Source organism: Topomyia yanbarensis, chromosome 2 (assembly GCF_030247195.1).
Source record: "Topomyia yanbarensis strain Yona2022 chromosome 2, ASM3024719v1, whole genome shotgun sequence".
Taxonomy (NCBI): Eukaryota; Metazoa; Arthropoda; class Insecta; order Diptera; family Culicidae; genus Topomyia; species Topomyia yanbarensis.
Window position 1 is genome coordinate 393,018,761 of NC_080671.1, and position 25,601 is coordinate 393,044,361.

Consider the following 25,601-nt stretch of genomic DNA (forward strand, 5'->3'; position numbering starts at 1 on the left):
TATATATCATGAAATCTACTCGGATATTATCCAGCAGTGAACCACCCTACTCTGACTACGAGTTTCCTGGCAGCGGAATTTCTCTCGGTGCCGATGTCTGTTCCGAGAGACAACTAGCTCCCATTTTTGTCACGATATAGTCGGATAGTCCACGACGGTAAATTTATCTATTCACTGTGAATTCCCCGACAGTAGATTTCTCGCGATACCTATTTTCGGTTTTCGTAGCTCCCCGCTTTGTCCCAATTAATGCGATCTAGTCCCAGGAGGTGGGTTTAGGCTACTCAACGGGCCAGTCAGTAGGTGCTGAGGTCGGCCCTGCGATTCCGGGTGAAGTGTAGCTTCCGGTTCACTGGCACCCCAAAGACCCAGTGCTGGCTGTTTGACGCGATCTACTCGCTCTAATACCCGGCAGTGACTCTAGCCTACTCACGAGCTACCCAATAGAGTGTCAAAGTCGGTCCGGCGATTCCGATAAAGCCTGACGTCCAGTTCACTGGCACACCGACGGCTCGAACCCGGTCCTACGACGCGTACTACTCAACTGGTCCTCGGCGGTGGACCTTGTCTTCACCGGCGGCGGAGAGTTTCCCGGTGGCAGAATGTCTCCCGATACCCGATTTGTGGCTTCACAGCGACTTTCTAGCCGACGGCGCTACCTTGGTGGTCCCTTCGCCACTTTCTCTAAAGCTCGGAGAGTATACTCTTAACCACTCTGTTGACAGACGATATTGCCCACTGTCACCCCTTCGGACTTCCTCGAATCTAGGGCATTCGAAATCCATGTGTTCCGGTGTCTTTTGCACGTTCACACACTCCGGGCAAAGGGGTGACGAAGCGTGTCCAAACCAATGCAGGAACTTCCGGCTTCCTTCTCGCGACTAGACAAAACCTGTATCAAATGGAAGTTCACCTCTCCATGCTTCCTATGCACCCAAGCCGACACATTTGGGATGAGTCGGTGGGTTCTCCTTCCTTTCTCTTCGCTGTCCCGCTCTTGCTCTCTACTACGCCAACGAGTCCCCTCTGACCAGTCTCCTTGCATTTCGTGTATTCCTTCGCTGGTGGCATTCCACGTTCTCAGCCAGAGTGTTGCAGATGGGAATCATCCTGGCAGTGACGTATACCACCTCCGATGATATTGTTCTGTTTGCGCTCGCAACACGATCAGTCATTTGGCGAAACGTGCTTGTCATCTTCGTCAGGTTCCGCTTTGTGTTCAGCGCAGCAGCCCAAACCGGTACGCCATATCTCAGTACTGAGGATGAGACACCCGCCAGAAGAAGTCTCGTGCGGCATTGCCAACACCAGCCCCGTGCGCAGAAAATGCTCATAGGGAGGGTTTTTATTTTTCTACGTTTCTTATAAAAGAAAGGGTAAACTTTGACGACTATTTATGAGACCTGGAAGGCCGAGTATTGTGTACCAATCGACTCAGCTCAACAAATTGGGAAAATGTCTATTATCGAGAAGGAATGGAATTGGTTAGCGGTAGTGTCTTATTGGTTTGAAGTAGTTAATCCTACCGACTAAACAACCTTCTGTATCTTGCCATCCTCATCCATCCGACGCCACCGTTAAACCGTATAAACATTGTTCCTAACATCGTGAATTAAGTACAATGAATTCTGTAATATTCACGTTTACGCTACGAAAACAAAACTATGAACAAAAATCATGTATTTTATAATTATGTTCAATTTCGCTTTAGTGACGCCTTCATAATGCGGAAATAGTGTAAATTTTGTTTTGTTTTGTGAAATTCAGTCACGGTTCCCTTGTCATTGCCAAATCGATTTTCTGTACGTGAACTAGTTCACAACTTTATGATCATTAAACTCAGTTGACTCATGATGTTATTCATAGGCACATTCGTTCGCAAAATTAAAACATTGTAGATATTTTCTCGTGATCTATTTCACGAAACTCGGAATTTTATTCATGAAATATTCAATCCTCGTGAACTAATTCGTGATGCCTAATATATTAGTCATGACTTACCATTCGTGCTCCTGAAACAGTTCACAATATCATGAAATATTATTCATGTATTCGAGAACTCGTTCATGATTCCTGGTATAATAGTCACGACTGATCATGCGTACCCGAAAAATAAATCACAAAATTATAAAATGTTATTCATGTCGTGAACTAGTTCATTTTATCTAGTATAATAGTCACAAGTTACCATTCATGCTTGTGAAATAGTTCACAAATCCATCAAATATTATTCATGTAATCGTAAACAAGTTCATGATTCCTAATTGAGTTCTACAAGATGACGACATGAATGAACTCATGATGAATGAAGTTCATGTTTGACAATTCTCGGTGGTTTGTTTACTTTGTCAGTAGCGTGAGTGCGAGTGCAACGGGTGCTCATCTGTTACATTCGAACTCACGTAACTTCCATGTAAACAAACCACCGAGAATTGTCAAATGAAGTTCATCCGGCTCATTTTGTGGTGTGGTGTAAAATCTAGTATATTGCTCACGATCCAATATCCGTGATCGTGAAATGGTTCCCAAATTCATTACATATTACGCATGTATTTGTGAACTGGTTCATGATTTCTAGTATAATGAAATTTTTACGTGAACTAATTTCACAAAATTTGGAGTATTAGTCGTGGAATCATTCTTGTCCCGTGCACTTTTCATGAAATATCCAGCTGCTAGCGACCAAGAATAGATACAAGCTGTAGATACAAAAAAAATTAGAACCTCGAACATCGTTATTCATTTGATACGGTTCAGTGTGATGTCTGGATAGAAAAAGAAAACTGCGCTGAGCGCCACAAATTGTGTTCGTGATATAGTTTACAGAACAAGATACCGCGAACCTGTCACACTTTTATGATCCAGTTCACCTTATCACATTACAACGAGTAAAAAACCGATAGGAGCCAAAAAATAACAGATCGCGACAAGGCGAAAAGAAATTACGAATACCACGATGAAACTACTGATATCATGTAAAATTACTCCACGTGTCAAATTTGAAAGTAAGCTCTAGAATAAAATATCACAATAAGATAAACAGAAATTACAAACATCGTGACTAAGGTCCTGAAATTATAATCATAAATCACACAACTCGTGACAAAAATAGCAAAAACTGTCACTAAGATCCTGAAATCATGAACATAAATAAAAATGACTACTTGTGATTAAAATATTACGACAACATGAACAGAAATTATGAAAACCATGGTAAAGTTCTTGCAGTCATGGACAATCACATTACTCGTTAATGAAATATTCAAAATCGTGACTAGGATCCTGAAATTATGAGCATGAATCACTTTACTCATGACTGAAACCTCACGATAACGTGAATATAAATTATGGAAATCGCGTCAAAGATCATGAAATCGTGAACATAGATCCCGCTACCATGGCATAAAAATCGGATAGTAAACTCATGAATAAAATAGCACGGTAACGTCATACGAAATCACAAAAATAGGGAATTAGCTCCGGAAATGATCAAATTCGTTTGACTGTCGGATGTGTATTCCCAAATTATGAACAAGACTCATAACAAAATCTGAACATGTCCAGCGAACAACTGTAACCCAACCAAACATTGGAATGTAACGCCATGTGTATAGTCAAGACGATCTAGTTTTGTTGATACACAAATTGTTTCATGGATACGAGGATTATTACTCATAATTTCAGGAACTTGGTCAAGGTTTTCGTAAATCGTTCAGTTCACGAAATAGCGATCATTTTATCATGGATTTATGATCGGATTTTTTCCATGTAGGCACTACTTCAGTGAGGATTGTACTCATGCTCTTTTTATTTTGTGTTAATCGTTCATGTTTTTTCTACTGATGCTTTTTCTTGTTTGCTGTCCAACCTTCTCGGTATATCTGACCTGCTCAGATCTGCTGCAAATGTCGTCATCTGTTGAGACATGAGCCGATCCAGAGATGTCGACCATAATGATTTACATCTCTTTACAACCACCTTCGCAGGGTTTCTTATCCTTCTTGGCTGTCAGTCTTGGCTGTCAGTCACTCCGATAGGGAGATCATCGGCAATAAATAATAATAACGATATCTTGATTTTCTCTGACATCATGCTTTTTCCTTAGATCACTTTGCTAGTCCGCTGACCGACCTTTGCTGTGCAGCTGATCTGCTCACAACTAGTCTGCCCATGATCGCATATCAGTCCCATAAAAATAGGAAATCTCATAGAAAATGGGACAACTATGCAATCATGGGTAGTAGTGCTAATATCGAAACATGCCGAAACATGAACCGATCCAGAGATGCTGTCCAACATAACGTACACCCCTTACCAGCCACCTTCGCGAGGTTTCTTCCTTGGTTTTTTCAACGACTTGTTTCTAGAGTGACCGAACTCGAATGACACGGCTCGCTGTATAATTTCATCCCTGAACAGGAAGTTTATAATATTTTGAAAGTAATTCAAAACCCCCATGGGAGGGCTTTGAATCCCCAAAACCCTCCCCTTGCGCACGGGCCTGGCCAATACGCTAGTTGTCCTCACAGTCTTCTTCTATGCATAGTCGACATGGTTGATGTAATTTAACCGATCGGCGACCATCACACCCAGCGGCCTCAGCGCACGCATTAACGGAATTGAGTGTCCGCCGACGTTGAGCACGACACGCAGGATTTTTTTACGATTGTTGTGTACCTCCGTCTTGTGGTGAGTCAGCTTCAACTTCACATCAGCCATCCAGGTTTCCACGATGTCTATTGTCTCGACCGTCAACATTTCAACTGCCTCGAGGGTCTCGCCTGTTATCGTCAGGACAGCGTCATCTGCAAAACCGACGATCTCAACTCCCCTGGGCAGTTCCAGTGTTAACAATCCGTTGTACATTATATTCCAGAGCGTTGGGTCAACTCCCTAATCGACCTATTCCGTTTTGTCTTTCAACCTCTTGTCCTTTCGACCTTGTCTTTTCGAATTTTTGTCTTTCGACCTTTCAACCTTTTGTCTCTTTGACCTTTTGTCATAGATTCGTTATTAGATAGGTTACCATTCCGGTGAATGAAAGATAGAAACCTTCAAGACATCCGCTCACTTGTAAAACAGAATTACATAATTCATGAATTTACAGATTTTGAAGAATTTAATATTCTGTTACTGGAACAGCACTTATCGACAACCGATCCAATTATATCTCCATAATTCGTGCACTCCCTTCGATATGAAGCTAGCGACGGTCAAAATTGGTTTTACATAGTCACCGATCCAAGGCTATCCAAATCCATTCTTCAGCCCAATAAATCCCCATCTCCCCTGTCAAAGCTCAAGTCAACAGCTCTATTTCAAATCGGACTAAAGAAAATAACAAAATCAGTTTGGGTATAAACCCTTTCATGAAATCCATCCAATCGAAAGCATTATCATCTTCATATTTTCTGTCCCTTCTCTCCCTAAACGAATGACTCCCACCACCGATCTGCCCTGCTCCTAGTAAACAATTCAAAAGGAGCGATATTTTCCCATAAGAAAATATATCGGCAACAAATATTGCAAACTGATACACAATTCGTTACCATCAGTTATGGCAATCAAAATATACCTACAACAGCACGTTTGCTTTTCGTCTTCCATCGGCCGGCTGCTTGGTTCAATTCGTGCAGGTTGGCAGCAGCAGTCTAGGGGTAAGTCCTTGTTGTCCTATATATCTACGGCTACCGTTGTTGCCTGCAGCCTACTTCAAACCGAAGGCATGCAGAAGGTATTCGCTGCTTTGAAATGGAACACACATTCAATGGTACTCGCTACCACATTCACAGCTATTTGGGTGCTATTTTGGATTGATCCACTTCGTTGTGATAGAAAAAAATGACAGCCCGGTTCAAGATCCTTTGCTTGACAATATCGTTTGATTGGGAGTTTTTAACTTTTAGGCATTTTTTTCGTAGGTAAATATTTCATCGATATAAAAAAGTGTTCCAATATGAAGTATGACCTGTAAGCAATAATTGCTCTTCTTGAAAGGATTGTGAAGCTAATGAAGATCCGTGTCATTTTTTTAACAATACCTTTATCTCTAAAATGCACGCCGCCTGGTGTACCTTCAGGCAACTTAAATGATCCACCCATGAATCATTGGCCAAATCCGGCGGACAAACTCGTGAATATTTACCCTATTGCGACAGAATGCATTAGGGTAGAAAAACTAGAATTTTTTGCCTACCCTTTGGTAGAACCCATCAATAACAAAAACGACTCGTGTTTTCGTCCATCTAACTTGTCACCCACTGCGACAATGGGCGATAAAATGGATTGGCTTTTGATACCCTCAGCTGGGGGGCGGGGAAGATTTGTTGCAGTGATGAATCGTTGGATTAACGCAGCAGCACATTAAGGATCCGGCTAGCTGCTGAATATCCTCATGTTTGTAACGTCTGTTACCTTAGATTCACCCAAGGATTCACCAGCTAACAAAAAGTTTTATTTTTCTAGCAATCAATGGGCTTATTTTTTTTTTTCATTTTCGCAACAGCAAACTGGCGAACAAGAATGTCGGGCAACTTTGTTTCAGATCCCATACAATGTTTCAATATGATGCATCCGTTGGTACATTAATTTCTCGGCAGTATGAAGAAGGACAGGAAACTTATTCGTTAAGTTTTGTTTTTTTTGTCAGGTACAGAACTATGCCATCGTTCATTTTTCCAGAGGAAAACCGCTGACACCATTAGGACGACCAGATTCGGTGAAAGTTATGATTTGTAAAGCAACAGAAGAAAAGTATCCTGAACCGTAGTGACCAGTTTCTGTTTCCTTTATTGGTATGCACATCACATGTGAGGTCCGTTATTAACAGGAACGATTGAAATGTTCCTTTATATTCAGATCCTCGGAAGGGGTTAATTTTCCTTTATTTCTGCAAAAAGAAAGAGAGACAACGACGGTACAACCTCCAATCAGGCACGTAGCTAGAGGGGGGGGGGGGGGGCTAGGGGGCTAAAGCCCCACTCGAAATGTTTTGAAAATAAATTTCAAAAACATTATTATCAGCGACTTTAGCTTGTAGCTCGTTTGATTTGAGATAAAGTTAGAAGATTGTTACTTATATATTGTGTGCCTTGTCTGAAGAACAAAGGAAACTTCTACTATACTATGCCCTAGTAATCTGTCGAGATGAGTGAATCGCAGAAGCAAGAAGTGGTGCACCGGCCAAATACTGTGATTAATGGTGATTCGCTTAAGACCGAGTATTTGTGGTAAGGAACATTTTCTGAAGGTGAAAATGGAGGCTATACTTACGATAGCCACCATTATTGAGTTCTACCACCTCAGGTATTCTGCGCTCATAGCGTTCAACAAATTTGATCAGCCGAAATCATTGATTTTGAATGATTTAAAAACCATTAAATTTCAATGGTTGTGTGTGACAATGCTGTCATTAAGATCTTCATATAAATGGACGGTGAGAGAATCAATGTTCGGTTACAAGATCGGATACCGCTTACTTGCAGATACATATCACATATGGGAGAAATGCAGTACAAAACATAATGCGATAGTCCAATTACACATAGTATTCTTTGAACATATCAAAGGCAAACTAGTACGTTCCAGTTCTGTGAAAAAACGTCACATTACGATTTATTTACCGCTGAACACAAACAATTACCAAATATGTGGCGCATGTTCAGGAAATATTGACAACAGCAAAAGCTGCGTCAATATCTCAAAATCTACAGCCAGCACAATCATTGAGGAAATTCACAATCATTAAGGCAACAAGCAAGCATGTTTACGAACATAGAGGCAGCAACCACGATTATGAAACGGAAGTGTTCAATAGCGAGATAGATATGAACGACCCCCTATACGCAGTTGGCGAGAAAAAATATTTCCCTGCTTAGTAAACAGGTATCTACGTGCAATGGTTAAGAGCTTGCCTGAGATCTGTTGAACAACCAGTAAAACTCATTTTATTATTTTTATTGTTGGAAATAGATATAACTAGATAACAGAACCACTGTTTCGATTGGCTAAAGCATTGAGCCGAGTTCACTTCTGAATTATTTAAAAAAATAGTAGAAGTTTATGGACGACTGAGTACTAAAACTCTCCAAAAGTGAAGGCATCATCGCAAGTGATTGTTCTGTTCAACAAAACTCAGATGTAATACTCGATATTGGCAACTCTATTTTAATTTTAATTACAGGTTTTTGAATTGTACCCAATTTGAATTACTGTATTAGATCTGTGAACTCTGTACTCTTAGTATAAATACTAGACATCATATTCAAGCGTACTAGGCAAAAAATATTTCAATTTACTGAGAATGATTTAGCTGAGGCGACAGTTTTTTTCTTTCACGTCATGTTAACGCATCATCATTTTCATTGGCACTTAATTTCACCTTCATGCGAAGAATTCGTTCCGTTCATGCGAGTTCGCAACACTGTTGCGACTAAAACGTTGTGACTGTTTGAATCTATTAGTCCAATAATTTCTTCAGTATATAGCAGTCTCACGATCTGTTTTTTTTATTCGTTTTGTACTAAAATGAGAGATTATCAGAAAAAATCAGCTAATCTAAGAAGCCTCAAGAGCGCCTCTTCTATCTTTTCTATGCACTCAGAACGAGTGCTTCCGGAATTTCGCTCTGATCCTCTCAATTCGGTTTGAATAAAACAGCATTTTCGAAACACATTACGTCTTCGTTTTCCGCACAACATTCAACGGTAGGTGGAACAACGTTGATTGAAATTGTTTCCTAAATTTTGGTAAAACAAACCTGTAATCAAAAAGCATTACAGCTTTCGTCAAGAAGTCATGCATCTCTTCCAATCTTGATGATGATTGTAAAAAAACTTGAGCTAATTAAAAACGAACCAATTACTGAGATGATTGTTTGAAATGACTTGTAAGTGTAACTGCAAGCATATTCGCATCATTAAAACTGCCGCTGACAAAAAAAAATTCAAAAGATTCACAGAAATCAGATAAATTGCTTTAAAATTTAAAAACATAGAAATCTGAAAGAAAGTCTCTTCGGCACAGGAGAAGTAAGTGCGATGTGTTTTCTTTGATTTGTCGGAAGCAAGTGTGATGCTAATATTATTTAGCTCACCCATATTTATAGTTTCGAGTATTTCTAGTGATGTCATCAATGTTACATTCAGTGCTTCGAAATTTCAAAATCAGTTAACTATTTCTGCTTATCGAAACTGACATTCAGATTCAACGCCTCGGTCATTCACTAACTTTCCAACTGACTGAAATTTCATGCAGAATCGAATGTTGGAGTGCAAAGGAAATATAAATTCCTTCACCAACCAAAGCATTCATTTGTTATTATGTGGACAGTTCGAGCATTATTGAGCTGCGTAATCTATGTCTAGTGCATTTTCGCTCAATAATCCCTCTCAGAGCTAGCATAGAAGCAAAACTCAGTTTGCTTCTGAAACCAAACATATCCCGAGCAGGAGAAAATAATTTCAGAATACCAAATTCAGGTATACTGTACCCAATACGTGAACTCCTCAATAAGGTATTGAGGAGCCTTGCATAAGAGGTGAAATACCTGAAATAATAACTGAGACATGTACTACGAATAACTAGTTGATGATGAAATGAGTTATTATACTATCTAAATAATAACAAAACCTTTCAACCTACTAATAACTATATTTGCTGCATGGAGGATTTCAATAAGGTATTGATTTGGTATTTGTAAAAATCACTGGAATACACGAATAATACTAAAATAAAGTATTATACCTCATTGAGGTATTAAGCAGATTTTGAAGAATGTTTCTTCAATATCTGCTTCATACCTCAATGAGGTATTAACCCATTCATGTACATGTTGTTTGTGGACAACAATTTTAAACAGCTATAACTTTTGATTGAGGCAAGATCTGACTATTGCCTTTTATTTAAGCATTAACAATTACAAGGATCAACTCTAGAACTAAAGTTATTGCAATTAGTTTGATTGGATTCCGATGGAGCAGTGCTGCCAGGAACATTTTACGCTGACGACGGAAAATGAATTTTTCATATATCTTCTTGATGGTGCCATATTTTTGAAAACTTTGGCTAAGTTTTCCATACAATTGGACACTTGTAAATATTCTAGGAGAATTGCATTGAGCATTGAAAGGTAAAAATTGAGTAGCTTCCAGCACTGCAAGGGAAGCACCTACCTTTATGAAAAAAGACTTTTCGTGTTTCTTGATCTCACCGCTTTCAGGAAAAATAGTTTTGAAACCCTATATGCACTAGAAAAAAGTTGGGCATGAAAGGGATAATAACACTAGTTTACAAGAAAAATGAAGCTCCAAGAAAAAGTATTTTTTAGACTAATTTAGGGTCGCTGAACACGAAAACAATATTTATTTTTTTGTTCAAAGAAGCGATTTTGCGATTTTCTCAAAAAACTCGTTTTTGAGCACTTTTTGTAGTTTTTAGTCAATATTTCGTGTCAAAATCATTCAATTAATTTAGTCAATAAGCAGGTTGAAAGGTGCCAAGATGCCCTTTCCAAAAACATATAATATGTGTCGATCATATGTAAATTTTGTAGTGCTGCAAGCGACCAAAGTTTTAAAAAAGTGCATTTTTGACCACTTTTAAAAGTTACTCATTTTTAAATGATTTTTACACCGAAAAACAATTTTTTTTTCGAACCTTTTAGAATCTAAGATAACAAATAATATGTTTACGTTAATTTTAAGCCTAATATCACTAACATCGGATGAAAAATGTTGATGCTATGGCACATTGAGCGAAATGGAAATTTTATGATTTTAGCGGACCTGCTCTGGTGCGGCGGTTTAGAGGGTGTAGCACTGGTCTCATAAGCCAATCGTCAAATATTCGAGTCCCTATCCGGAAGGAGTCTCAGTGGGATCGTAGTACTAGCCACGTAATTTTCTGTGAACTGAGAATCTGCTGTGAAGTCTGTTGAAGCAGAAGGTTAATATTCCTTTAATACGTAGAATATGTACTCACCACAGACAAAACAAAACTTTTCCAACGATAGCACTTAGTTGTACAACGAAGTATCCAAAACCATTCAAATGCCGCAGAATGGATGGAAGCAAGCTCGAGAAGACAGTACCAAACACAAACAATAACTATCAAGTATAGAAGATTATTTCACCTGAAAGTATGATTGTGCGAAAAATAAAAAGTTACAATTTTCACTCAGTGCTTCATACCTGCATACCTTCATATCTACATTTTTCATCCGACTTTTGTGACCATTGGATTAAAATTTATGCAAAAAGATTATTTATCTCAATTTTCTTCTGTCCTTGATTTATTATTAAAAATTTACTAGAAATGTGCATTTTTGTAAAAAAGGTCGAACATTAGACTTTTTTTACTTTGGTCGATTGTAATCATAATAAATGTACATTTCTCGACAAACATACGATTACGGCTTAAAAGCCAACTGTCAAAATTCTCTTTGAAAGGAAATTCCGGACAAACCGTTACTCGCCAAACGCAGTTCATAGCAGTTAATGCAAGAGAAAACGTTTTTCTTTTGTTTACTATAAAGAGAATTTTGACAGTTGGCTTTTAAGCTGTAGTCATATGTTTGTTGAGATTTGATCTACGCATATTATACATGATCGGAAAGAACACATCAATACTTTTCGAACTGTTTCGATCGGATCCTATTTGAACAAGATATTGACAAATAACTAAAATAGTGTCCAAAAACACCTTTTTCAAAGAAATCTTGAAAATGCTTCTTTGAAAAAAATAAATGGACTTGGTTTTCGTATTCAGCGATCCAAAATTAACTGAGGAAACACCTTTCTTCTTAGCTTATCGCGATTACCTTAAAATTGTTAAAATTTGTTACTTTAGATTCTGATAATATGAAAAATTATTTTTCTGTAATAAAAAATAGAGCAAAAACAAAAAAGCGGAAGCAAAAGAAAAACGTTTTTTTAAACTCGAACTTCTTTGAAAGAGAAATAAAGTATTATTTTCGTATTCAGCGACCCAAAATTAATCTAGAAAACACTTTTTCTCGTAACTTCATTTTTCTTGTAAACTAGTGTAATCTTATTTAAGACCAAAAGAGATATGTGATAAACAGAGCAATTTTCACTCGGTGCTTAATAACATCACCAGTTTTTGTCGGAATTTCGTAATCTTAGGCTTAAAATTTACGGGAGAAGTTTACCTGTCACATAAGGTTTTAAAAGATTTTTTTTGCTGATTTATTTTTTTATGAAAAATCAACTAAAAATTAGTAATTTTACCAAACACTACTTTTTTTGATTTTGGTTGCTCTTAACCCTAAATTGTTGATATTTTATCCTAACATGTTATACATTTTTGGAATGGACACATCAATACCTTTCAAATGGTGAGTTGTTTGTGTTATTCGGAAGATTTTTTCCTGAGATATTGATCAAAAACTGCAAAAAGTGCTCAAAAACATCTTTTTTTTTTTAAATCACAAAAACGGTTCTTTGAAAAAGAAAATGGATATGATTTTCGTACTCAGCGACCCAAAATTGACTTAGAAAACACCTTTTTTCTTAACTTTATGCAATTAATTCAAAATTTATAATCAATTAATACCAGGTTTTGTATGATACCAGAAAATAGTATGCTCGGGTTGTTGGCCACTTATTTTCTCCTAGTCGGGATGCGAACCCGAATGCGCTATGTCGGGAGGATGAATGACGAAGGAAACGAACCAAACATTTCATTCATCGCGGCGGGCAGGAATTGAATTTCGCTTCTCTTTCAAGTTCACGCAGGGATGTCAATTTTTTTAAGCTCTGGTTACATTTAACAAAATTTACGTAAATTGCAAGAGAACAGTAATCAGGGGATTTCCTTTCGATTAGTGAACAGTCCTATATTAGATAAAATTCCGGCTAGTTTAGTAAATTAATTCATTGAAACATCTCTTTTGTACTGTCCAAAAATCCATGAATTCCGAAATGCAACCTGTAAGCTTCGTGTGCTCAAATATAATATTTGCTTAATCTAGGTAAATACAGCTATAGTTCTTATTTATGCTTTTTTTAATTCGTTTATTTGGCACGGCTCAAGGCGTTAGCTTCATGGAGCCGTGGGTCTTTTATATATTTACATGATGTAAACAATAAAAAAAACAATTAATACTAAGATCGATCCCGTACGCGCGACTTGCCATTGGGCTTCATTTGTATCTCTGTCGTCTTCGCACATGCCCGGGTCATCATCGGGGCTACTGCCTTGATGTTCGTGATCAGGTGTTGTTCCTAACTTCTTCCCTTTCGGGTCACGAGCGTGAACCCTCCGTCATTGCTAGTAGCTCCCTCATTGCTGGAATTAGCTGTTGAGTTTGTGATACTTGACGTGGCTTTCGCAGTTGTCATTATTGCTTGAACAGCTGCCACAAATTTGGCAACCGTTTGTGGCTCAGGGAATGCTATTGGAGACTGAGTGGTGGTATTTCTTTCTGTAGATGAGCTTTTCTTAGCGGTTTCTGAGCGGGGTTGTCCGTAATGTGCCGTTTGTTCACAGAACTGGCACGTGTTAGTTTGTCCTTGATATGTACATAGAGTTCGCTGTATAATGGTATCACCCCCTTCTGTTGTGTACTGCAGGGTAAGGTAGGATGGAATGGGTTGGTCTACCCGAATTCTCACCACAAAAAACACCATTTGAAATACCTGGAAAGTAGTTCCTCCACGTATCCTCCGTAATGGATTCCACTTCTCCGAAATACGGCATGAATCTTTTAATGGCCACTTTGCAAGTACGTGGTGCCAAATCATGTAATTTAACTTCCACGTTTCCGTTATCCATATACACAGGGATTTTGATTTTTGCGGTGTCACAATCCAGCACATGTTTCAAGTTGTTTTGCGAAATGAATCTTTTTGCCTGGGCGAATTTGTTGAACGTTATCAGCACCGCGTGTCTGACGTGCTCCAACTGGATGAAACTTACGTCTGAAAACCGAAGCTGCATTTTCTCCTTCAGCAAATGTTCCACATTCCACCAATACTCGGTCCTATGCGGAAAGACCGGAAGTCAATGGCCACCGTGTTAGCCCGAAGAATCACATTTTGTTGTCGAGACTCAGTCATCTTGATAGAATAATAGTAACGGTTCCCTTTGTTCTTCAGACAAAGCACACAAGAAAAAAGGAACTGCTTGCGCTGGTTTGGATAGCAGCAGAGAACACACTGGTATTGTGACTTGATTGGTGGTTGAGAATGATATTTATTTATGCTTTGTATAGAAATCAGTAGTATTTTTGTACACCCTTTACATATCAACAAACAAAATTGGTCTGTCTTTTGCCATAGTTTCAAGGATCTAGAAGAAGAACTGCCTAGAAAAATAAGCCTACCTAATGATATAAAAAGTATCAATTTCATAAAAGAATAAAATCTGAATACTTAAATAAATAAATAATTAGTTGTTCTCACTTGTCTGAAAATAGTCTTTATTGTCTTCCTCTTCCATATATATATAAAAATCAATGTACACCCAAAACAATTTCCCAATGCAAAAAAGGCATTACATCCTTTCGTGCATATTCCGAATTAGAATCATGCCTTCTTCGCATTGTAGACCAAGCATAGTTACTGCATTATACCAACACAGTTTGATTCATGATGAAATAAATTGATTGAGAATACACGCTACCATATTATCTGCCCGCATGTAAAAGTATTAGTTGGTTTTGCTTGCTGAATCTAAGTGGTGTATTCTATACATGAATTACATGCGAATAAGCATGATTCTAATGAGAATTTTGCATTGTAACTGGTATAATGCATAGAAAGCGATATTGGTCCGGGACAAAAATGCATTAAATGGCGATTACACCACAGAAACTTACACAAACCCATAGTTGGGAATGTATTAGTGAATTTAACGATATCGGAGTATTAGTATTGAAATGACTCCTCACTAATACACATGTAAAGGACATCTCCACTCGGATATATGTGCGCTCTGAAAATACTAATATACGCTCAAGGACTTGTTTCCATTTCGCCTTTCTACTGACCACATGCTGCATATTGGAGAGAACAGTTTATAGCATCATCAAATTGATGGGGTGTAGGTGATGATTATGTGTTGATTTTATATTGAGCTTTCGGCGTTCTCTCAACCCTAAATTTACCAGCGATATGCGAGTTCTAGCCACTAGATAGGTTCATAAATGTTAATAATAATTAATGATTATTTAAGCGCACTATACGCAGGAGAAGTTACCTATATTGGAACATTGGGATAATAAATTTCAACATTTGTCTGATAGAAGTCGTCCGCCAATCATTTCTGGCATTCCTCATATCAACAGTACTTTCATGACATGGTTTTGCACTTTTGAGCAGCAGTGGCAGTTACTCATTTCAGTTTGTATTATTTCCCGAACATGCGAATCCAGCGCACACAGGTAACTGGCATACCTATCTCTACATACAGAGTTTGACAATTAGGTTTTACATCAACCGACATAACCCCACAAAATAAGCCGGATGAACTTTGTTTGACAATTCTCGGTGGTTTGTTTACATGGGAGTTACATGAGTTCGAATGTAACAGATGAGCATCCGTTGCACTCGCACTAGCGCAATTGACAAAGTAAACAAACCACCGAGAATTGTCAAACATGAACTTCATTCATCATAAGTTCATTCGTGTCGTCATCTTGTAGAACTCAATAGGTAACATCGTTTTTCAACCGATCAATGGGGGTCAGTCATCAACAAATAGCAGTAGCAGTATACAATAGGAAACATTGCACACTTTCTCTAATTTGATCGAAACTAAAGTGCTTCTCGTTTGTATTTAGACAAATTTCGTTAATTTTGTTACAAACAAAGTTTTTATGTTGACTACGCCAATATGACGCCATGTCATCCTCTTGAGCGCACATCATCGCCCTGGTCAACGATCATCGCAAATCAATCTGAGCACAAATCATTTTCTTCCACTCTTCTCTGAAGCATAGAATGAGAGAGCAATGATTTTACGGCAAAAGCCATTCGCTATGGGAAAATATATCACAAATTCTCGTGAACGGAAACTGTTCACGCGTTTAGTGTGGTTGTAATTGAGCTGTTTGCAGACAAAAAAGCGTAACTGTGTATGAAGACAGAAGTTCTTACAAACACCACAGAGGTATTCATGTATAGAATACACCACTTAGATTCAGCAAGCAAAACCAACTAATACTTTTACATGCGGGCAGATAATATGGTAGCGTGTATTCTCAATCAATTTATTTCATCATGAATCAAACTGTGTTGGTATAATGCAGTAACTATGCTTGGTCTACAATGCGAAGAAGGCATGATTCTAATTCGGAATATGCACGAAAGGATGTAATGCCTTTTTTGCATTGGGAAATTGTTTTGGGTGTACAATATCAATCAAAATTCGGATGCAAACAAAATGAAAGAATGCAACACTGTTATATAGGACGAATTCACGAGGACCATAAAAGGAACTAATCGAATATTTGGTGACGTGGTCCACGATCTTCGTCAAATTTTATCCGTTAGTCGACACCTACTGATGAAATCAGTTCATGCTTAAGGGGGTAAGATTATTGTTGAAAAAAATATCGCACCAAAAAAAAATTACGATACCGAGAGTGTTAGTCTATTCAGTCAATAATGCAACATTTAAACAGTATTTTCCTAAATTTTCACAGCAAAATATTGAAAATTGGGTGTGTAACAGTGAATCTTCAGGAGACACCTCGAATAAATGCGATGTACAGCATAACTCAAAATCTACTGAACCAAATTGTTCGAAATTTTGCACAGTTCTCCTTCATACCATAACATCATTGAAGATCATAACTTTGTTCACAAAAATAAGTTTCATGTTTTTTTTTAACGAAAATTGCATTTTTAGCTGCAGAATGCTACGAAAAATTCAAATTTTAAGAAAAAATAGCAGCTTCGATCAATACCTGGGGATATGTAAAAGAACTGTGCAAACCTTGAAAACGATTGGTCCAATATATTTTGATTTATGATGTACACTACAAAGCAAGTTATCAACGAGATACCCCCAGAGATTCTCTGTTACTGGCTCAATTTTCAAAACGATATTTCTTTTTTTTTTTAATTGCCCACCACACTCCCCCACACCAAAGAACTCATACAAGAGCCCCCTGGTAGTGGACGCAACTTATCTCAGCACATGAACAATGGCAACAAAAACAAACAAAACAAATAAAACAAACTGAGCTGAGACAGACATTTATTGATGTGCAATTAGTTTAAGATAATTAACTAAGGTGGAATCCCAGTGGAAATAGATTTCCTGTTAAGGGATCCACATTATAAATTAAATTAAAGTTAAATACTGCTGACGGATGTTTACATTAAATTACAAAACAACATCATAAATTAAATATTTCGTTAAGCCTATATTTAAAGTACTGTTTCAATCTAGCTTTGAAGATGGTACGATTGTCGATTCTCTGCATGTCAAGTGGAAGTGCATTAAATTTGGTAGGGCCAATAAAAAGAATGAGCTTTTGGCCAAGGTTTGTGGCTGCTCGAATGCGTTGCAAGTTACTATTTCGACGTGTTGAACGAGAATGTGTTAAAGTTGTAAAATGTATATTATGCTGCGCGATGCAGTTATGTAGATTGTCGTGTATGAATAATAGTGTTTGTACGTCACATAAGTGGGCTGTGGGTAAAATATTGTGGGCACTTTCAGAGTATAACAACAAAGTCGAATATAAAAGTGGTTTATTAAATATAATTTTGTAGTGTTTGTAGCTTTTTAAGGTGAGAGCTCGCTGCTCGCCCCCATACCGATACTAAGTAGTTAAGTTGTGAATGAATGTATGCAAAGTAGTAGTTCAACAGAGCTCGCTGGGGAACCAAACGCTTTAACTCTCCACAAAATACCACAAGAGGATGCCACACGCTTTTCGACAAATTTTATATGGTGTGTCCAGGATAACGTAGGATCTAAGTGTATACCCAAATATTTGAAACAGTCCACATTTTCAACTGTACAATCTCTAAGTTTGGGATGATGATTTGAAGAATTATTGTTGAATTGTGCAGTGATTATATGGACAGTGAATGGCTATAGGGGAACCCGGGGCTATTCGGACCTACTTAAGCAAATCGCCCTTTCAGGTGGATAGATGTGAAAAAAGTTACCGGTCAAAAGTCCTAATTGTAAGTTTAAAATCTCAGCTACATTTTGGTGCCATAAAAAGATTATTTGCACCACGCAATGGCAGCGCTAGGCAACGCTTTGCAAACCTCTACGTTTTTCCATCCATTTACAATGTAAAGGTAATTCGGACCTCCCTACGGGGCAATTCAGACCATCATTTTTCTTTAATTTTTTTACAATGGAATTATGTTTACCTATGAATTAGTTACAAGAGACAATCCTTTAAAAGCAAAAAAAAATTGCTTTACAAAAACTTACTCTGGTATGCCATAGTATGTCGTTTGGCGGCCCATGTATTTGATTTGCTATGGCGTGTGCTATGGTGCACGCAGCCGCAAGCCGCTAAACGGTTGTTGGCGGAATAGAGGGTCCGAATAGCCCCGTACGCTCATATCGCTCAAAAGTGATGACCGTCTCGAAAATATCTCTGTTTTCTCCCAAACGAAAATCATCCCATATATTAGGAGCCTCAAGCTTTCCAAAACACTTACTTTTTTCATTTTTATTTGTTGCTTTAATCATGGGTTTTCCATTATAATCATTTTTGTTTTGAGAATGGCAAAACAACGAAACGCGTTGTATCTCCTTTCTACAAAGAGCAAAGAATCAACTTCAGCTCTCAAAATCAATGTTTCAGGATAGCGGTTCCACGAATATGTACGATAGTCAGAAAGTCTTGCTATTTTCTGAGAAATCGAGGGGGTCCGAATTACCCCCATTGTCTTAATAGCCCCGGGTCTCCCGACTAACACTCGATGTATCGCCAAAATATTTTTTTTAAATCTGCCATTTTTTATGAATTATTTTTATCCATGTCCGTCAACACTCCGTTATGACTTCGTATCATTGGAAATATGTTTCGAAAACAAAACTTTCCAATATATGTGCATTCTTTTATTGAATGATTCTTATAGTCACCTTCGTAGGTCAATTCACAAAAAAGAAAGTAAAAGTTATATTAGAAAAATTGTTTTTAAGGGGTTTATCTCAAGCAAACCTGCATATCTCGCTACTGTTACTATATAGAGCTTCAGTATCCCCAGTACAGTTTTTCACAATAGTATTTTCTAGAACTTTACTGAAGACCGCGAACTTCTAGCTAAATTATTTGGGGACATAAATCTTCTATCTCACTTTTAGGGGGATTAATCACTCAATTCATTATATCAAAAGATGCGTCTATTTATATCTAGAAACTTTTTCGAAAAAATCCATTCTCCAAAACCAATGGTTCAGTAGTTATTGAATTTTGATCATGAAAACGTTGTTTTGCAACACTGTGCACCGCATGTGTTGCAATTGAAACTTTGTGTACCTATTAGATTAGTTACCGCGCAACATCGACCCACTACGACTGTGACTTGGTTGAAAAAATTCTTTTAAGCGACCATTGTATCTAGAAAATATAAAGGAGCAGATGTACTGCTACCTCGAATTCGAATGATACCAAGGGATTTCAAACGATTGTGTACAGGAAAATAGACCAATTTATTTAATTGTGCTCCAGGTGATCAAACCAAGAACATTGTCTATCTGTGAGAATTACAATAAGTTTCTTCTTTGTAACAAACATATTTGTTATTTTTGGTATATTTAAACTATTTTGTTTAGTTCTGATGGGTGTAGCGAAGCGCACCGGGTTATAGCTAGTATCATCATATAAATTGAAAATTATTTATATTATTGTTCGAAAATCGAAAATTCATCGTGAAATGGTTGTACTATAAGCGTTTCAAATCTATCCACTTTTCGTTACACACCATTTTTGTTGAAATTGTGAACTGCACCCTCACATTGCAAACAAAGACGTAGTCCTACGTCAAAAAGTTTGTTTTTCTTGACGTCATTTTATTAAAATATTAAGTAGTTTGGACACCATGGTTTTCAGAAAAAAGCGTCGAACCACAAAGGCAACATGTACTACAACATAACGTGACAAAAATTCATATCCCGCACAATTCTCAGAACTTCAGCGAATTCCTGCGCCAATTTCTTTTAACCCTCGCTTAACTTTTAAGCCAGGTTCACCAGTACGTTCAAACCTGGCTTAAACGTTAAGCGAGAATGAAAAAATCGGCAGCAGAAACTCCCCTTAACAAGTCAGCTAAAAACGAAACCGAAACAATGAAGACGCGAACCGGCACAGGCGATGAAGCCAACCAAAAGGTGCCTTGCAGCAAGTGATTAAAAATCGTACCAAACAGGTTCGCAACAGAAAAAGAGTTTGTGTGAAACATGCTTTAAACAACGCGTTAAACATTACTGTATTGCCATTTTGTGCAGTGTGATGCAAAATTATCCAAGTACTAAATAGCATTGCATTAATTTCGGCACCTTTGTCCAGTAAAGTGTTAACCACATCGTTGTGACCATTTACCGCTGCATAGTGCAGTGGCGTAAACCCTTCATCAGTTGTTGCATCTATTGAGGCACAATTAGTCAATAAAGTGTTAACCACCTGTGTGTTACCATTTTTTGCTGCAGTGTGCAGAGGGGTCCAACTGTTATTCTCCGTAGCACCAACGCTAGCACCTTCAGCCAGTAATGTGCTAACCAATTCAATGTGACCATTTTGTGCTGCAATGTACAATGGCGTAAAACCTTCATCAGTTGTAGCATCGATTGGGGCACCTTTGCTCAGTAAAGTGTTAACCACTTCGATGTGTCCATTGTGCGCTGCAATGTGCAATGCTGTTGAACTACCAATTTCCGTAGCTTGTACATTAGCACCTTTGGTCAGTAACGTGTTCACCACTGCAGCGTGACCATTTTGTGTTGCAATGTGCAATGGCGTAAGACCATCATCGGTTGCGGCTTCGATCGATGCACATTTGGCCAGTAAAGCGTTAACCACTTCGGTGTGACCGCCTTGTGCTGCAATGTGCAGTGGTGTCCAACTGTCAATTTCCGTTGCATTAACATGGGCACCTTTTGTCAGTAAAGTGTTAACAATTTTGGTGTGCCCGTTTTGTGCTGCGGTGTGCAATAGTGTCCAATTGTCGTTTTGTGTTGAATTAACATTAGCGCCTTTTGCCAGTAAAGTTTTGACCACTTTTGTGTGACCGCTTATTGTTGCAAAGTGCAATGGCGTATAGCCGTTATTAGTTCTGGCATCGATTGAGGTACATTTGGTCAGTAAGGCTTTTACCACATTCGTGTGACCATTGTGTGCTGCAAAGTGCAATGGCGCATAACCCTCATTAGTTTTAGTGTCGGGTGAGGCACATTTAGTCAGTAAAGCGTTTACCACTCTCTTGTGACCGTTTAGTGCTGCAAAGTGCAATGGCGTTAAACCCTCATCATTTTTTGCGTCAATTGAGGCACAATTTGTCAATAAAGTGTCAATCACTTCTGTGTGACCATTGTTTGCTGCATAGTGCAATGGTGTGTAACCGTCATTTCCTATGGCATCAACATTATCAACTTTAGACAGTAAGATGTTAACGACTTCGGTGTGCCCATGTTGTGCTGCTGTATGCAATGGTGTCGTACTGTTATTGTCCGCAACATTAACATCAGCACCACTTTTCAGCAAACTTTTAACCGCATCGATGTGACCACTTTGAGCAGCCAAGTGCAACGACGAAGCTCCTTTTATAGTTTTGGCATTAACGTTAGCACCTCTAGCCAGTAAAGCGTTAACCACTTCGGTGTGACCACGATACGCTGCATTGTGCAATGGCGTATAACACCATTTGTTTGTAGCATCGATTGAGGCACTATTTGTCAGTAAAATGTTAACCACTTCGATGTGGTCATGAACTGCTGCTAAGTGTAATGGTGTATTGCTATCTGTTCCCGTAGCATCGACATTAGCACTGTAGGTGAGTAAAGTGTTAATCACTTTGGTGTGACCACTTAGTGCTGCAAAATGCAACGGTGTCCAACTATTTAATCCCGTAGCATCGACCGCAGCACATTTGGACAGTAAAGCGCTAACTACTTCGGTGTGACCATTTCTCGCGTGCAATGATGTGAACCCCTGATTAGTTGTAGCATTAATTAAGGTACTTCTAGTTAGTAAAGTGTTAACAACTTTGGTATGACCATTTTGTGCCGCAAAGTGCAATGCTGTCCAATTTCTAAATTCTTTAGCGTCGACTTTAGCACCTTTCGTCAGTAAAGTGTTACTCACTTCGGTGTGACCATTTTGTGCTGCGAAGTGCAGTGGCGTAAAACCATCATTAGTTAAAACATCGATTGAGGCACATTTACATTTTGCTAGTAAAGTGTTTACCACTTTCGAGTGACCATTTTGTGCTGCTAAATGCAGTGGCGCAAAACCCTCAATAGTTTGAGCATCAATTGAGGCACAATTGTTCAGTAAAGTGTTAAACACTTCGATGTGCCCTTTTTGTGCTGCAAAGTGCAAAGCTGTCCGCTCTTTAAATTCCCTTGCATCGACTTTAGCACCATTGCGCAGTAAAGTGTTAACCACTTCCGTGTGCCCATTTTGTGCTGCAATGTGCAATGGCGTAAAACCGTCAACAGTCGTAACATCGCTTGAGGCACAATTGGTCAGTAAAGTGTTAACCACTTTGATATGACCATTTTGTGCTGCAAAGTGCAACGGTGTAAAATCCATAGCAGTCATAGCATCAATTGAGGCACATTTTGAAAGTAAAGTGTCAACCACTTTGGTGTGACCATTTTTTGCAGCAAAGTGCAACGGTGTCCACTTTTTATTTTCCCTAGCATCAACCGTGGCACCTTTAGCCAGTAAAATGTAAATCATTTCGGTGTGACTATTTTGCGCTGCAATGTGCAATGGCGAAAAACCCTCATCAGTTCTGGCATTGATTGAGACACATTTAGTCAGTAAAGCGCTAACCACTTTGGTTTGACCATAGAGCACTGCAATGTGCAATGGTGTCCAACTTTCATTTTCCGTTGCGTCAACATTAGCACCTTTAGTCAGTAGAGCGTTAACCACTTCGATGCGACCCGTTCGTGCAGCAAAATGTAATGGTGTCCAACCATGTTTTTGTGTTACATCGATTAAATTATATTTTTGTACTGTGGCATCCTGTATGAGAAAATTTATAACTCTCGAACTTCCACATTCAGCCGCAATGGGTATTGGCTGGTTACCTTCCCGGTTTTCGGCCTGAAGTAGGTCTTTATTGTGAAAATCTTGAAAAATATCTAAACTACCACCTCTGGCAGCGTAATGAAGAAAGTTCCAGTGGTTAAAATCTTTTGCGTTTTCATCAGCTCCATCTTTAATATACTTAAGCACCATGTCAAGGTTATTTTCCTCTGCAGCTGCAAACATTTTTTGTTGATTGACTATTGACTTAACTTTGTTGCGAACATTTTGGTTCCATTCGTTGAAAATCGTAGGAGCTTAGGCAATTTTCTTCCTTCCGGAGTTTTCCACTAAAGCACTTTTATTTTTAAAAATTTCGCGGCCATTGCACATAATTGCTGTTGATATGTTGGATGGTAAAATATATAGTAAGGCATTACCATGTGCCCAAAAATTGCGCAACTGTTTTCCAGTCAGGATTGGAATATTCTTGTCTAAACACGATTCGGTACTTTGGGCACCTGCATCTAATAGAGACAATTTTTCCTCCAAATACGCATAAATATCAAGCAATAAAATTTCGAGAGCAGAGTTTCTAATTCTTTCTGTATGGATACAGTTTGTTGAAACTAAATTTTGCAACATTACTAATCGTTCTTGAAAATGATGCGTGTACTTCAATTCGTTTTGTTCCCTAACATCATTCAGAACAGTTTGAATCTTTTGCTGTATGGGCTTCGTGGTTTTCGAAAATAATTTCTTTACACTTTCACAAAATGATTTCATATCAGCCGAGTTGCGATACTTCTGCGCTGATTTTAGAAACACTCCATACGTTGAACGTTTATTATCACCTTTTGCCCTATAGTCACCGTTTAAATCTTCTATATACTTCTTAAATTTAAACTTCTCTTCATCGTTAAAATTTGCGGTCTCTATGATCTGATCGAAAAGCAAATTTATGTTGTCGTCGAGGCAGGTATGACTAGCTTTGAGTAAATACCGATACTTCTCAATACAATCTACTCTATTAATTTTTAAAAAAAGAATCCCGAAAAGTTGCCAATAGAGTCCACTAATTTTCTTTCGTTTGGATGACGAAAATTGCGATTCGATACCGCGGTACAGAATGAGTATATATTCAAACAATTTACCGGAATCGAATATTGTAGTATCTTCTTCGATCTCCATCAACAAATCGTTCACGTCCAAAACAGAAGAAGTATTTAAGTGTCCTATTAAATGCTGCAACGACGAAACGTATCTTGTGTGAGTAACAGTAGCATTCACTTCTGCCGATGCAACAGTTTCCTGTATCTTGTACACCAGATCTTCCTGGTATTCCAATAATAAAGGTATATCATCAAGTACGTTAGCTATAAAATCTTCCGTTAGTTTTCTTACTTTTGAACTATACCGCTGTATATCAACCTGCTCTAAATCTACATTTTTTAAAATTCGAATCAGTTTAGCCTGCTTAAAAGAAGACTGCTCATTACCAGCCAGTGATTTAAGAATCATTACTAACAATTGCTGTTTCCTATCGAGAATGACATCTTGAATGAAATTAATAAGTTGCATCAATCCCTCTCTAAAACTCAATTTCAACCGACGAGCTTCCGCCCGTTTTTCGTATACATACTTATCATCTACTATTGCGTGTGACAACTGATCACGTAAATCGATTAAAACTCTCCTTTGGTCTCTATGGAAACTAGCAAGCAGAACGTCACTTACTTTCGTCGATAGATGCGGAGATACCGGAGTGTTCTTCAGGTATTCACCCATGACCTGTAGAGCTCTTTCGGAAGCAAGACAGTGCAGGCTGTCATCCTCTATATCGGTTAGAGCTAGTTCGACGTAGTACTTGATTCGTTCTAATGAGTAAATATCTTTGATTTGACCATAATCTGAATACAGCCCTTCGAAGTCCGGATTCAAAGCTAGGATATCTTTTATGTTTTCATCGCGGTTTCGACCAGCTTGACCCGCAAATGTTTTCAGTTCTTTTATGACCCGTTGGAAAATTTTCATATGATTCAATAATCTTGTTTTGTTCAGGACCGAGTTGTAGAAAAAATTGATTTCTTGTTGTTTGGTATGAGACGACACAAATGCGCACACGCAAAATTCCATTTCTTCCCAGGGCAGCACGCCGTACATAGATTTCAACCGTTCCTTCAAAATATGGACATTTTGCGCTATAATTCTGCACAGAAACAGAAATTTGTCATCAACTTCCACGTTCTCTGGAGAGTATTCCTCGTTCAACAGATCCGAATATTCGCAGACCATATCGATCTGGTCTTTAGTATCATCGTTACCAGAATCGTTGCCAAGTTTTTCAGAATAGAAACGTAACCCGATGAGCTTTTCCTCCACGAATTCCTCAACCTTTTCGCCGAGT

The 25,601-nt window shown here is 38.3% G+C and overlaps 1 protein-coding gene across 1 annotated transcript in view; it reads right to left on the bottom strand.

The window, feature by feature from the left end:
• Positions 1–4,536: 4,536 nt before the first annotated feature.
• Positions 4,537–25,601, bottom strand: part of LOC131680823 (serine/threonine-protein phosphatase 6 regulatory ankyrin repeat subunit B-like) — a 29,150-nt gene continuing 8,085 nt past the window's right edge. Inside the window, exons 2-6 of the mRNA XM_058961534.1 lie at positions 24,932–25,588; positions 24,599–24,862; positions 24,349–24,529; positions 20,473–23,430; positions 4,537–4,781 (exon numbers count right to left, since the gene is read on the bottom strand). Coding sequence (XP_058817517.1) covers positions 4,537–4,781; positions 20,473–23,430; positions 24,349–24,529; positions 24,599–24,862; positions 24,932–25,588 — 4,305 coding nt within the window. The remainder of the gene's footprint in view (positions 4,782–20,472; positions 23,431–24,348; positions 24,530–24,598; positions 24,863–24,931; positions 25,589–25,601) is intronic.